The 14,282-nt window shown below is 61.1% G+C and overlaps 2 protein-coding genes across 2 annotated transcripts; one reads left to right on the top strand and one right to left on the bottom strand.

The window, feature by feature from the left end:
* Nucleotides 1-3,151: 3,151 nt before the first annotated feature.
* Nucleotides 3,152-4,578, bottom strand: MRPL36 (mitochondrial ribosomal protein L36). The gene is made up of 2 exons (XM_069556115.1): nucleotides 4,269-4,578; nucleotides 3,152-3,880 (listed from the first exon to the last, which is right to left on the bottom strand). The coding sequence occupies exon 2, from the start codon at nucleotides 3,865-3,867 to the stop codon at nucleotides 3,565-3,567; it is 303 nt and encodes a 100-aa protein (XP_069412216.1). The 5' UTR covers nucleotides 3,868-3,880; nucleotides 4,269-4,578; the 3' UTR covers nucleotides 3,152-3,564.
* Nucleotides 4,579-5,223: 645 nt separating this feature from the next.
* On the top strand, nucleotides 5,224-11,280 carry NDUFS6 (NADH:ubiquinone oxidoreductase subunit S6). Its single transcript, XM_069556112.1, has 4 exons — nucleotides 5,224-5,961; nucleotides 6,764-6,817; nucleotides 10,186-10,308; nucleotides 10,838-11,280. Exons 1-4 carry the CDS (start codon nucleotides 5,425-5,427, stop codon nucleotides 10,901-10,903), a joined length of 780 nt encoding a protein of 259 aa, XP_069412213.1. The 5' UTR covers nucleotides 5,224-5,424; the 3' UTR covers nucleotides 10,904-11,280.
* Nucleotides 11,281-14,282: the final 3,002 nt, after the last annotated feature.

The following is a 14,282-nucleotide window of genomic DNA, read 5'->3' as shown; positions in this document are numbered from 1 at the left end:
GCCATAAGTGTGCATACAGCCCTCCCTGTGACTCCCTCCCACGCCTCCCCGTCGCCCCCCCTCTAGCTCTTGTGTGCTCTTTAACTTCTTTCTGTTTCCGTACTAACTCTGACTTTTTCGGCCACGCTGGGCCTTCGTTGCTCTGTGTGGGCTCTCTCCAGTCTGGGTAAGCGGGGGCTTCTCACCACAGCGGCACCTTCTCTCGTCGGGACGCACAGCTCTAGGCTCCGGGCTTCCGGATGTGCAGCATGTGGGCTTAGCTGCTCTCAAGCATGCGGAGCCTTCCGGGACCAGGGATTGAACCCATGTCCCCTGCGCTGACAGGCAGATTCTTAACCACTGGACAGCTAAGGAAGTCCCCACTTCCTCTTTTAAGATTAAAGAAGTACAGAAGGGGAAAAGAACATGGAAGGCCCTTGAAAAATTAAAAACAGAACTACCATATGATGCATTGACTCCACTTCTGGGTGTTTATCCAAAGAAAACCAAAATACTAACTTGAAAGGAACCCTGCATCCCCATGCAGCTTTATTCCCAAGAATGGAGATACGGAATCAAGCCAAGTGTCCAATGCTGGCCTTTAGTCGCTGAGTCCTGTCTGACTCTGTGTGACCCCACAGACTAGAACCTGCGAGGCTCCTCTGTCCATGGAATTCTTCAGGCAAGAAGAGTGGAGTGGGTTGTCATACCTTCCTCCAGATCTTCCCAAACAAGGGATTGAACCCAGGTCTCCTGCATTGCAGGTAGATTGATTTAGTCTGAGCTACCAGGGAGGCCCCAAAAGAAAGGGTACAAAGTTCCAATTGAAAGTTGCTTCAGATTAGAAGTTCTCGGGGCAAGGAGAAGTCTCCGTGGCTACGCGCGGTGACTGTGTTAACTAGGGCGCTGTGGTGGCTGCTCTGCAGTGTACACACTGAATCCTGATGTTGTACATCTGAGACTAATATGATGTCATGTGCTTCAACGAAAACGGAAGAAATGCTCAGAATGAATTATACTGGGTTCCAACTTCTGGGGCTCACGCTCCGGGGACCCCACAGCCCTCCAAGGAGACTGAGGTCGGAAAGTCTTAAACGCAAGCAGGTGCCTGCAGCCATGGGTCGGCTCCGCACGGCCGCTCACTGATGTCAGGGGAAGCCTGGAAAGGCGAGCGCGTCCTGGCCGGACACTGAGGGGAGGGGAGTGGCAGGCCCCACGTGGACAGCTGGCCGTCATCCTGCTTCAGGGAGACCTGGGAGCTCGGACTCCAGGCGGTCATGGCATCAGCCCATAGACACATAGACCCTGACCGGCGGAGCCCCCCAGGTGAGCGGCTGGGGACAGGAGGTGCCTGCAGGGGCCCAGGGTCACTTTTTCTCTCTCCATCTTTCTGGCTCATTCTTTTCAGTAAGCAGATTGTTCACAGAAGTTTACATTTTCCTCCTAGATACCACTTATCAAAGTAAGATATGAACCTAATTCCTTAAGAAAACCTACACCAAAAAGTAAACCTCCATTCCCATCCCATCCCACCCTCCCCGAGAACTGCAGATAACTGCTGTTTTGGGGTGCATTGCCCCAGAACTTCTTACACCGTTTCCCAAACATTTTTACTTGGAAAACACACGTACACATTTCTGAGTTTACCTGATGTCCAGTTTTCTTTATATACTTAATAATCAGAAACTTGGGGCTGGCGTCGGTCATGGCTGAGAGAGCCATCGTTTATCTCAGGGCCGCGTGACCTACCCTCCTGGGACCACACCATCATCGGCTTGACCGTCCACCCCCGGCAGGGCCTTTGACTGTTTTTTCCGCCCTGATGAGCGCAGCCCTATGGATTCGTGCGTGAGCATCTGAGATGACGCCAAGCGCAGGGTGAGCGCGTTTTACACATGAGTTGCCAGGTGTCTGGAGGCACCACCACCTGTAGTTTACGGGGAGCTCTGTTCGTGGGTTCCACCTGGATGACGTGCTTCTTAACGTCTGCAAATCTGACGGGCAGACGTGCACTGCACGTTTGTCTCGTTTCCTGGTTACTGGTGATACGCCCACATCTCTACGGGGCCGCCTGGACACGCGCCTGTTCACGCCTTCCACCCACTGTCGTCAGCTCGTGGGGCCCTTCTCCAGGGATGCTCTTTCTGGCACCTGAGACATTTACCCTGCTGATTGGCCCTCACGCATGGGGCCCGTCTTGTCCCATAGGATGTGGTGACGGGAACCCTTGCCCTGGGTGGCTGAGGGCAGCGAGAGGGACGTGTCCACACCTTCTGGGGAGGTCACTGACTGGGACCTCGGGCCTGGCTCCTGGCTGGTAATGTAAGGAAACCCTGGACCCCCAAGGCCGCACTTCTTAGAGGGGAAGCAGCAGGGCAGGACTGTGACCTCAGCACGGAGAGCGCCACCCTGAGACATGGGACGCTGCACCCTGGACTCGGAACCCTGGGGCCGGGACTGGCTCCCCTCGGGGACCGAGAGCCGGGCATGGGGTGGCCTCTCTGCAGCAGGAGGGAGGCGAGGCCACGCCAGCCTGGGGGATCTGACGCTCTTCCCATCAGAGGGCAGTGCTGATGTACGTACTCATGAAACCACTGACTCCTGGACTTCACGGAGCAGATGGAAGGGTGTCAGGGGGAGCAGATGGAGGGGTGTCAGGGAAGCAGAGCAGGAGAGAAACAGCCATTCCCACCAGGTGTGGAGTGCACCTGCCAGGCAAGCCTGTCTAGTGTCTTCCTTCTTGACCCCTGGCGTCCACACTGTGCTTGAAAGATCTTCTCGGATTGCTGCCTCCTGGCCTCAGCTGATCTTCCGGTCATGCTGTGAGCCGGGGCTGTTGGGCTGGTCCATCGGGTACTGGGAGGAAGCCAGTCATGCTCTGACCTTTAAATAGAGACGAGTGAGCCCCAGAGAGGAGCGACTCATTCATCCCCGGTAGCCTGTGACGGGTGACCCCAGACACTGGCTCCAGGTCACAGTCTGTGGAGTCCCCAGAGCAGTTCTGCTGACTCAGTTCACACCCACTGCGCACACACGTGTGCACACACACGCACCCATGCATACAGTGTGCACAGCAGTTCACAAGGGCACGCCTGTGCACACGGCACCCACACATACATGGACACACGTATGCACACACGCTTCTAGTCTCAGACCAAGGACAATAAACACATTTAATCAACCTCCAAAATACATTTATGTAGGTATAAACGAGCTCACTCTTCCGTGACCTACAGATGGTTATGCAGCCCTCCCCGCTCACCCTGGAGGCAGGCATGCTGAGAGCATGACTCTCCATCCACAGGCGCAGCCGGGGTGGCTGAGCAGAAACAGGGCGGCCTCGGAAGACCACGCCCTCTGACTGGATGAAGGCAGCTTTCCCTCCACCCGACGCCCATCTGCACGCCGGAGCATCAGCACAGCTGAGTTCACACTGGAGGTAAGAGGGTCCCAGGTGGGGCTCTGGCTTGGTCGGATCCCGGGCCACGAGGACGCGAGCCGCAGGGGGTCTGGCGCCGGAAGGCTGCCGGCGTCCGCGCGCCATCGCCCTCGCCGTGCGGCAGCGCCTTTCCCCGGGCAGGGCTTCTACAGCTGCCTCTGCTTGTGCTTCGGGTTGGTCTTGCAGTGGACGAACCAGCGCCCGCGCCTCTTCACCAGGTAGCAGCCCTTGCAGCGCTTCTTGAGGACGCCCTTGGTCTTGAAGCCCAGGGCGGGCTGCAGGCCGAGCGCCGGGCGCGCGGCGAGGAGCGCGGCGGCCAGGCTGGGGGGCGCGCGGGCGGCAGGGCCGGCGCGCGGGGGGCCCGGCGCGAGCGCGGAAAGCGGGCGGCGCCCCAGCTGCAGCAGCGGGCCCACGGCGGAGGCCACTCTCCTTAGGAGGGCGGTGGCCATGTCGTGGCTGGACCTGGGGACGGAAAGAAGTTGTCACAGTGGCCGGTGGCCCGCGGAGCCGAGAAAACCGCCCTCCCCGCGCCCCTGCGCTCAGGACACGGGGCCCGGGAGGCAGCGTGTCCCCGGGAGGATAGAGCGCGGCCAGGCGCACGGGGTCCCTCTCTGATCCCGGCACCGAGCCCGGGGTCCCCGGCCGCGGGGCCGCAGGAGGCCCGCGTCGGCGCTCCCCTCGGGCGGCCCGGTCCGGGGTCACAGGGCACAAGGCGTGAGGTCCCGGACGGTGCCCGGCCCGCACCCGCGGCTCAGCGGGGGAAATCGCGGCCAGGGGTCCCCGACGGGCGCCCTCCTGGAACTTCGAACTTTTGCCGCCTCCCGACCCCCTCAGGACCCCCAGGACCCACCTGGAAAGAGCGCGCCGGCGCGACTGTGGCGCGCGTCCCTAGCCCGTGCGCCTGCGCCCTGGGCCGCGCCTGCGCAGTGGGATGGGGACGCCGCCGCTCGGAGTGTCCGCCAGGAAGGAAGATGGCGGCTGGGGTCACGTGACGGCCCCGGCGGGGCCGGACATAGAGGCGGAGTCGGACGTAGAGGCGGAGCCAAGTCAGTGCGGGGCCGAAGGTCGTTGGGTTACTTCCCGGTGGGCTGCCTTTCTCCTCCCCATTACAACCCGGCCTTCCTGTTCCCCGCGTGTGTCCCCAGGTCCCTCCAGTCCTGCCTGACTCTGTGCGGCCTCATGGACTGCTGCCCTCCAGGGACCTCTGTCCGTGGGATGCTCCAGGCAGGAATACTGGAGTGGGTTGCCAGCCTCCCTCCAGAGAATATTCCCCACCGGGGATCGAACCGCACACCTGCATGCTTTTCCTGGGGACTCCGTCCTCTTTGTGGGCCACAGGGCATCTAAAGGTTTTGGGGGGGTCTCTGGCTGGTGGGGACTTTTCATACTATTCATGGGGTTCTCAAGGCAAGACTGCTGAAGTGGTTTGCCGTTCCCCTCTCCAGTGGACCACGTTTTGTCAGAACCCTCCACCATGACCTGTCTGTCCATATTGGGTGGCCCTACATAGCATGGCTCATAGTTTCTTTGAGCTAAACAAGGCTGTGGCCCATGTAGTCAGATTGGTTAGTATTTTGTGATTATGATTTTTCAGCCCTCTCTGATGGAGGATAAGAGGCTTATGGAAGGTCTTGATGGGAGACTGACTGGGGAAAACTGGGTCTTGTTCTGATGGGCAGGGCCATGCTCAGTAAATCTTTAATCCCATTTCCTCTTGATGGGTGGTGCTGTGTTCCCTCCCTGTTGTTTGACCTGAGCCCAAACTGTGGTGGAGGTAATGAAAATGCTGGCACGCTCCTTCAAAAGGTCCCATGATGCACTACTGCAGTTAGCGGCCCCCACCCTGCAGCAGGCCACCGCGGCCCCACACCTCTGCTGGAGCTGATCCTCCCTACGGGTCTCTGCACAGACGGCCCTGAGGGGCAGGAGGGAAGCTGGGCCCGGGCCGCCAGCCGGAGCCCTGCCCAGGTGTGCTCCAGAGCAGCGGGCCTTTCGGGGTGACCGGCATGAGCGATGCCATGGGGTGCAGTTTAGTGGCAGAAACCCCAGGACCGCAAAGAGATGCGCACCGTCCACGTGGACGTCGTTTCCTCCGAGAAAGGACGCTTGTCCAGCCTTCACCGACACCTGACGCGTACCTCCCCAGGATTATCCGTTACCGTCGAAGGGAAGCACTGCATCTCCCGCTTCCACCCTCCCGGCCCTGCCCCTGGGAGGTGAGGCCGCTGCTCCAGGCTACGGGTGCGCAGTTTCCCGCCTTGCCCGGCGGAGCCCCTGCTCCGCCGCGCCCGCCGGCCGCACCGCGCACGCGCGCCTCCCCTGCTCGGCTACGTCCCGGCGGAGCCGGCTCTGCGGGCGCCGTGCGCGTGCGTCGGCGCGTCGGCGCGCGGGGTCGAAGGTCAGCCGGCAAGATGGCGGCGGCGGTGACCTTCCTGAGGCTCCTGGGCCGGGGCGGCGCGGTGACGCGCGGGCTGCCCGGGGGCGCCAGGTGCTTCGGGGTGCGGACCTCGCCGACCGGGGAGAAGGTCACGCACACCGGCCAGGTATGACCACGGCGCAGACAGCGCCCTCCCCGCGGGGCGCCCAGGCGGGCGGAGCCCCGGTCCGGCCCCCAGGTCCCGCGGCCGGGCGTCCGGGTGCTCGCGGGCCCGTCGCCCAGCGGCGCAGCCCCCGGTTCCCGCGGCCCACGGTCCAGCCCCGCTGGGGGCCGTAGGCCCCCGTATCCTTGGTGCAGCCTTTGCTGTCGCGGCCCCCTGGGTCCCCGGGTCCTGGATCCGCAGGGTTGGGCCCCCAGGGGCTGAGGCGTGAGCCGGGCTGGGGCGCGTGGTGTTCGCAGCCGCTGTGGGCTCACCGTCAGAGCCTCGGCGAGCTCCGAAACGAGGCCGACAGCCCGGGGCGCCCCTTGGTTACTGTGGGAAGCCTCCGTCGGGGTCAGAAACCGCAGATCGCGTGGGTCAAATCTTCTAACGTCTGTGTACCGTTAAATAGCATGCTTAACAACCCGAGGGTCTGCTGTCTGCTGAAGCACAGCCTTAGGTAGGACCCTAATTCCAAAGACGAGGGAGTAAGTACTTGTGAGGTGGAAGCTCACCCCGCAGGTTCAGAGGGGAAGGGTGCTGCGGCCTGTCAGATGCAAGGTCAGCCTGTCCGCCTCCGCTGGGACCTCTCTCCTCTGGTTCTTCCCGTTTGGACTGCTGCCTGTGGTCATGTTAGGAATCCCGCTGAAACTCCTCAGTGTGTGGCCATATGCACGGCCTGACATGAAGAAAACCGTTTTTCTGTAATGCCTATGATTGGTACAGAGGTGCAGAGGTGGGTTGTAAATAGCACCCCTTTTCTTTTCAGGTTTATGACGATGAAGACTACAGGAGAGTTCGATTTGTGGGTCGTCAGAAAGAGGTAAGGAAAAGGTGTGGTGAAGAAAGGGCTTGCCAGGCGGCCATGGTAGAGAATCCTCGTGCAGGCGCGGGAGCTGTGGGCCCCACCTGGGGACTCGGGGCCTGTTCCTGTCCAAGGTCCACAGTGTCCAGGGGCCATGTAAGATCTGCAGCAAGTCTCTCAGGCTTCGTTCTTGCAAGAAAAATCTGGTGTGTAGTAGGATTTAAATCTCTTTTTCTGGTGTCCAAGAGACTTGTTTTGAAAGATCTGGGTTTATTGAAAGGCCGCACAGAGAGCACTGAGTTCCCACTACTGTCCACCCCCCAGCAGGGCCCCTGTTGCTCTCCTCTCGGCTGACCCTGCTCCCTGTGTTAGCGTACATGCAGAGTGCTGGAACCTTGGGATTCTCTCAAGTCTGTGTCTTAGGCTTCTTCTGGGTTCACTCTTTGTGTTGGGCTTAGGAAGCTTCCCTGTGGCTTGGGCGGTAAAGCGTCTGCCTACAATGTGGGAGACCCGGGTTCACTCCCTGGGTCAGGAAAATCTCCAGGAGAAGGAGATGGCACCCCACTCCAGTGTTCTTGCCGGGAAAGTCCCATGGATGGAGGAGCCCGGTGGGCTGCAGTCCACGGGGTCGCAAAGAGTCGGACACGACTGAGCGACTTCACTTTCTGCTGGGCTTGGGCTTATTGCTCAGTCAGGTCCAACTCTGCGACCCCGTGGACTGCAGCCCCCAGGCGACTCTGTCCATGGGATTTTCCAGGCAAGAACACTGGAGCGGGTAGCCATTTCCTTCTCGGCGGGATCTTCCCAACCCAGGGATTGGCAGGTGGATTCTTTACCCGCTGAGCCAGCAGGGAAGTACGCCCTGTGGGTCTGGACAAACGCATAATGTCTTACATCCAAACTGCAGTGTCTCTCAGAGTATTTCACTGCCCCAGCCTGAGCCCCCCCACCCTCCTGTGCACCGCCTCTTCACCCCCACCCCCTCAACAGTCCCCGACAACCCCCCAACTCACTGTCTCCAAGTTTGGTTGTATTTTGAGAAATGAAGCGGATCTGCACTTCAGGCTGAGGGCCGCGGAGAGCAGGAACTGGGCTGTAGCGCCGCCTTCACGGGAAGGCGGGCTGTGTCCGTGCGTGGCTTTTTGGCAGCCGTGTGGCCACAGCGAGTCTGCACAGCAGTCCCCGGCCCTTGGCCTGGGACAGGCCTCCTGGAGAGGCGAGGATGGAGTGGGGCCTGCTGTGGTCCTGGGTCACCTCAGGGAGGCAGAGGGCCCGCGTGGCCAGCTTCCCCCGTGGCGACAGCTGTTTGCACTGCTCTGTGGTCGCACGTGGAGTCGGAAGCCAGTGCTTCCTGCCCGTGAGTGACGGCCGTCACGGCCCGACAGGCAGCGGGTGTGCTGGGCCCAGGAGGTGGTTAGCGTGGGGGACCCTGTTTCCAGGGTGCAGGGGTGCTGGGCCCGGGGCACAGGAGGCAGTGGGACAGCGCGTCACGTGTGCTGTGGCCCGGCTGCACTTCCTCCTCCTCGCGCCCTTTCTGGAAGGAGGAGCCTGGGGGGGCTTCAGGCAAGCCCCAGCCCAGGCCGACAGCGCTTTCCCGAGTCAGGAGTGTCCCCCTCCTCTGGGGGCTCAGTGTCGTGGTGGCCGCAGGCGGGCGGGCTCTGCACTTCCCCCCGGCTCCTGGACCGGGAGGCCTGTGCTCTTCCCCGGCTCAGATTTTAATACCGAAACTTGGCGCCCCTCCCCCTTCACCTGTAAAGACGGGCCGTCGCTCCCTTCTCACTGCAGTCCTGGGCCCTGGGGTGCGGCTGGGGTTCTGTGTGCAGGGCAGGGAGCCTCGGGGACCCCAGGCCGGGCACCTGTCACCATTGCGATAAACAGACACTCGGTTACTCCCAGGGCCGGGATCGCAGTTGCTGTGGGCTGCGTTTACAGCTGAGGGTCTCTTCTGTGTACTTGTGTCCAGGGACGTCTGGGAAGGGAGAGGGCACCCCACCGCTGACTGTGTGACCCCGTGACCCTTGGACCTCAGAGATGGGTGGCCTTCAAGTGGTGGTCTGGCAGTGTTCGACCCTGAGTGTGTCAGCTGGGGCGGGACACAGCAGCTCCCTCAGATCCGATCTGAGTCTAGGGGCTGGGCAGGCTGCTGCCCGCGCTGCGGGGCTTCCCCTGGGCTGAGCCTGGTGAGTCTGGCTCTGGTTCTGGCTGCCGCGGGTGAGCAGGTCCCGGTCTGTCAGCTCAGATGGTGCTCTCCCGGCTGAGTCCTGCATGAAGAGACGCTGGCCCCCCAGGAGAGAGGAGAGATGCCTCCCTGCCGTTTCTCCACCAGCTTAAAAATCACAAATTGATTCCTTCCAGTAAGAAAACCAGTGGGCTTGGAGCAGCTCTGGGCCCAGCTGTGCCGCTGTGCTTTGCAGTTACCATGCCATCGTCCCTCCTGTCCCCTACGCCCCTGGCACCCCTGTGGAGCAGCCCTTGGCCTGAGCCAAGGGCTCAGTGTCCCACTTCCTGCTCGGGGCCAAACCAGCTGTTAGCTCAGAGCCAGGTCCCCGTATTGAAGTGGCCGTGAGGTCGAAGATAGGAGGAGGAGGGCGTGTGTGCGTGCGTGTGTGTATATGTGGTCAGCTGTGTGTGTGTGTGTGTGTGTGTGTGTGGTCAGCTCTGTGTGTGTGTGTGGTCAGCTCTGTGTGTGTGTGTGGTTAGCTCTGTGTGTGTGTGTGTGTGTGTGTGCGTGTGTGCTCAGCTCTGTGTGTGTGTGTGTGTGGTCAGCTCTGTGTGTGTGTGTGGTCAGCTCTGTGTGTGTGTGTGGTTAGCTCTGTGTGTGTGTGCGCTCAGCTGTGTGTGTGTGTGTGTGTGGTCAGCTCTGTGTGTGTGTGTGTGTGTGTGTGTGGTCAGCTCTGTGTGTGTGTGTGTATGTGCTCAGCTCTGTGTGTGTGTGCTCAGCTCTGTGTGTGTGTGTGTGTGTGTGTGGTCAGCTCTGTGTGTGTGTGCTCAGCTCTGTGTGTGTGTGTGTGTGCTCAGCTCTGTGTGTGTGTGTGTGGTCAGCTCTGTGTGTGTGTGTGTGTGTGTGTGGTCAGCTCTGTGTGTGTGTGTGTGTGCTCAGCTCTGTGTGTGTGTGCGCGCGCTTGCACCTATGTGTGAAGAGAAGAGGGTGGGGCAGGATGTGAACAGTGGGTGAGTCATTACATGCCAGTGAAGAGTTAAACACGTGTGTGCATGTATGTAATTATCTGTGTTTTGAAGATCTGCGTAGATGTTTAAATGAGAAGGCGCAGAGCGTCTTTGCTGGCCGCGCAGTGCGTGCCTGTGGGGGTGGTCTACACTGGAATTCCGTGAGCATGTTGGGGGTTGGTACCTGTCTGCGAACGCTGCTGTCTATCTTGTTCCAGGTGAACGAGAACTTCGCCATTGATCTGATAGCGGAGCAGCCCGTGAGCCAAGTCGGGAGTCGGGTGATATCGTGCGATGGCGGCGGGGGGGCCCTGGGCCACCCCCGAGTGTACATAAATCTGGTAACGTGCTGTCCGGACCCCGGCCCCTGTCCTGTTCTCTCCCCGCTGGCTGCACACACTCGGCTCGGCCCTGCGCACGAGCCATCCACTGGGGCTGAGCAGAGGGTGGGCATGCACAGAGCTTCCAGGACAGGACAGAACTTGGGGTGGGCCGCCCCCTCGGGCAGGGCAGCCCCTGCTGTCCCTGCTGATCCGTCCGGGCTCGACCCCAGCCCCGAGGGGGTCCTCTGCTCAGCACCTTCCTGCTCCAGGCCTCCTGGCCCCTGCCCAGGACGCCGCCTGCCTCACGGGCAGGCAGGGTGGGTGGGGGCCGAGCGGACTGTTGACGGCAGGGTGCCCGGGGCCCTGGCACATCTGGGGAGCGGGCCCATCAGGGCCTCCACACGGCGTCTCCGGTGTCCGGCCCCGCGGCTTCCCTGGTGGCGGTGTGTCTCCAGGGCCTGGCTTCAGTGGTGGACATCTACCAAGTGTGGACTGGCAACAGAGGTGGGAGATGGAAATAGGGCAGCTCTCCCTTTGAATCTTTCAGGACAAGGAAACGAAGACGGGCACGTGCGGCTACTGCGGCCTGCAGTTCCGGCAGCAGCACCACTAGGGCGGCCGCGTGGCCAGAGCCGGCGCCGGGTCCCAGTGAAGGGTGTGCCAGAGGCCCCGAGCGTGCAGAGCGCGTCTCTCTCGGTCACTGAGGCCCGGCCCTCCAGAGGCCCGGCCGCCTGCTCCTTCATCCTGGGGAGCGTGGTGAGCGCGGGAGAAGTGGCGGGGCCGTGGCGGGGCTGCTGGGGCTGGCTCAGCTCCGCCAGGCATTCTGGCCCACCCGCTGCTCGGCCGCCTGGTCTGAAATCCCACAAAATTAAGTACTGTTTGAAGGTGTTAACAGTCACGTGTGGACTGATTTAAGTACTCTGTGTGTATTTAAGAGGGTAATGGTTATGATGTATTGTTCCACAAAAATAAAATCAGAAGGGGAGAGGACAGAGGTGTGGTGGGTGATGGCGGGACCTGGAGGAGAAGGGGGGAGGGACGGGGGGGGGGAGGGGGTTTACCTGAGCTGAGGGAGCACCTGCCCAGCAAAGCTGCTGAGAAAAGACACTCCTGGGTGCGTGCTGACGATGAAGCAGAAGTTAAGGAACCCCCGGAGCCTGCAGGAAACAAGACTAAGCTTCCGGCTGGAAGGACCGGTGACCACACGGGCCGAGTTCCCTTCAGCCCTGGAAGCTGGAGGCGGTAAGTGCTCCAGAGGCAGGGGCGCTGGGCACCCTGACGGAGGGGAGGCTCCAGCCCGCGGCGTGGGGGGCTGTCAGCCGCAAGTGGGCTCCCGGGGGGTTCGTGCGCCCCAAACGCGCAGGTGCTCACCAGGCTCGCCCAGTCGGAGCTGTCTGTGCGAGCACGTCGGGGGTGTGGGGGCCGGGGTGGGGAAGGTCAGGGCCCTGGGGGTCTCACGGCAGGTGGCGTGGGTGGTGGAGGCGTCTCCGGGTCTCCCTGCATTGGAGCGAGCGCCACGGAGCCCTGAGCGGGGACGGGTGCGCTTTGGTTTCAGATGACTGGAGGACGGGCCTCACCCAGAAGGGGCCCGGAGGGGGGAGCACGGCCGGGAGTGGATGCGGAGGGAACCGGGGTGGTGGGTGGCCCACGTTTCCCAGCCCACAGGAGGGCACAGCTCAGACTCAGGGCCCGCACAGTAGACCCAGGGAGGGGCCCAGCCAAGCTGCAGAGGGCTTCTGTCTCTACTCCTCCACGCTCCAGACTCGTGTGGGCGTTTCACTAACAGAAACAGGCAGAGAGCACATGGTTACCAAAGGCGAGGGGCGGGGGGGGCCAGGAGGCTGTGATTGACTCACACCTCTGTGTGTAAAATGGGGGACCAGCGGGGTCCTGGGGTGCAGTACGGGGAACTGCGTTCAGGATCCTGCTATAAACCCTGATGGGGATGAGTACGAAGACGTGGGTGTGTGTGTGACTGAATCACTTCACAGCAGAGGCTAAATCAACTCCAGTTAAAACCCCTCCACTTCTGTCCCCTTAAAACATGTTAGAGTTAGGGAAACTTCACAAGTGTGTCTGGAGCCGATTCTCTAGTCCTGGAGTAGCTGAGCCCGCCTGCGTCTTGGTTTATGGTCTCTGCTCCTGTTAATGTTTTTGCAGTGAGTTAGTGGAAGGAGACCGGATGCAGTCAGCCGTGGGGAGAGGGAGCGTGGCGGGCCTTCTCAGCTCTGGCCAGTGTGCCCTGGTCACAGCAGGCTTGCCACACACCTGTGTGCCTAAGGGGGCCCCCCGCTGTGGACACACAGGCAGGCTTCGCATGATTCCCTTCAGTGACCGCGCTCAGAAAGTGTTCACCACCCCTGAAGTGCTGACACATTAAAACTAAAAACCAATGAAGTGGATCAGGCAGCACTTAGCCCCTTAGAACTATCCGCCATCTCTCCTGGAGGCTTAACTCATTTGAAGGAGCTTCTCCAACAGTCACAAGCCATTTGGAATGTGATGTGGGTGATTTCTAATATCCTCTGAACTTCTGTACTTTGAGGTTTTTATATTAAACATGTTTTAAAATCTTAAAATATTCTATTTCCGTATAAAAATGTTCACGGGGACTAGGACCATCCTCATGGGCTGGGGGTTTCAGAGAAGAAACGCACCCAGCATCCTTGGTTTCCCAGAGTGCCTGCAGTCACACAAAAGGTCCCCGCTTGCCTATCGTAAGCGCCATCTTCAGATCCCAGCCTCTAAAATCAGTGCCAGGGGCACAGCCGGTGACTGTTACCTGCCGTTAGCCCTGGACCCCACACAGTGAGCAGGGCAGGGATCCAGGTGATGTCCTGGTGAGCCCAGTGCCTCCCTCCCACGACGGGCAGGGTTTGGGTCGCCCCAGGCCTTCAGGGGGTGACTAGTCCAGAGTTTCCACCCAAGGCTGGTCCAGTTGTGTGCACAGGGACAGCTGCACAGGCCGCCGGCTTAGGGCCTCCCCCAGGGCGCTGTGGTCCCTGCTGATGCCCAGGGCTGTCCTGCAGGGCCTTACTCCCCGCCCCTGCCCCCTGACTGCCAGGAGCCACAAGGCCAGGCTGGGGGTGGCTTCTGCGATAGCTCTCCTGTGCGTGCGCGGCTGTCCCTGGCCGCCTGGGACCGTGTTCCTTAGGTTTCCCCAAGCCCACCGTGAGAGAGGGTGCACAGAGGCCCTGTTCTCTGTCAACTACAGTCTGAGGCTGTTAGAAAATTCCAGGATAAGCGATTTAGAAGCTTTTAAATTTTCAGACGTCCTGAGTAGCTCGATGAAACCTCCCACCACCCTGCTCCGTCCAGCCAAGGCGAGAATCACCTGTTTGTCCAGTGCCTCTGACCGCCGGTCACTGCACCTTCTTGTCATCAGACTCCCTGTCACGGTGGCCAGGGCCTTTGTTCCCGTGCCCTGGTTTACCCAGTGAGGCCCCCAAAGTGCACCAGTGTGTGTATGAAACAGTAGATGTGGGGCTTGACCCGTCCACAGCGTCAGGCGTCCACGGGGGTCTCAGTCTCCTCTGAGGATCGGGCGGCTGTGGGAGTCCAGGCAGGAACGCGTCGTCTCCTGGCCGGGAGCAACCGGGAGATGGTGCTCAGCATGCAGGTGTCCCCTCCTGGGCCTCTGCCCGGCTTCTGGGTGCCGCGCTCCTGGGCGTGGAGGCCAGACGCTCCTCACCGTGTCTGCCTCTGCCCGCGACCTTCTCGTGAGCACGGCACTTACTGGATGTGGGGTAGTGTCTTTTTAACTGGTTTCACTGCAGAGGCCCCAAGGTGAGGTTCTGGGGCAGCCTGAGTGCCAGGGGCTCCCCCGGGGCAGGGGACACAGAGCACCCTGCTCCCCCGCGCCAGGCCTCGGGAAGGGGGCAGAAGCGAGGCACATCCTGCTGCTGCTGCTCCAGGGGCTGGGAACGGGGCTGGGGGGAAGGGGGGCTTCTGCCGGGAGCACCCCTGAGGACCTGAGGGGCAGACCCAGTGAA

This window comes from Ovis canadensis, chromosome 16, assembly GCF_042477335.2.
Source record: "Ovis canadensis isolate MfBH-ARS-UI-01 breed Bighorn chromosome 16, ARS-UI_OviCan_v2, whole genome shotgun sequence".
Lineage (NCBI taxonomy): Eukaryota > Metazoa > Chordata > Mammalia > Artiodactyla > Bovidae > Ovis > Ovis canadensis.
The sequence above is the reverse complement of the archived record's forward strand: the minus strand, read 5'-3'. Positions and strand labels throughout refer to the sequence as shown.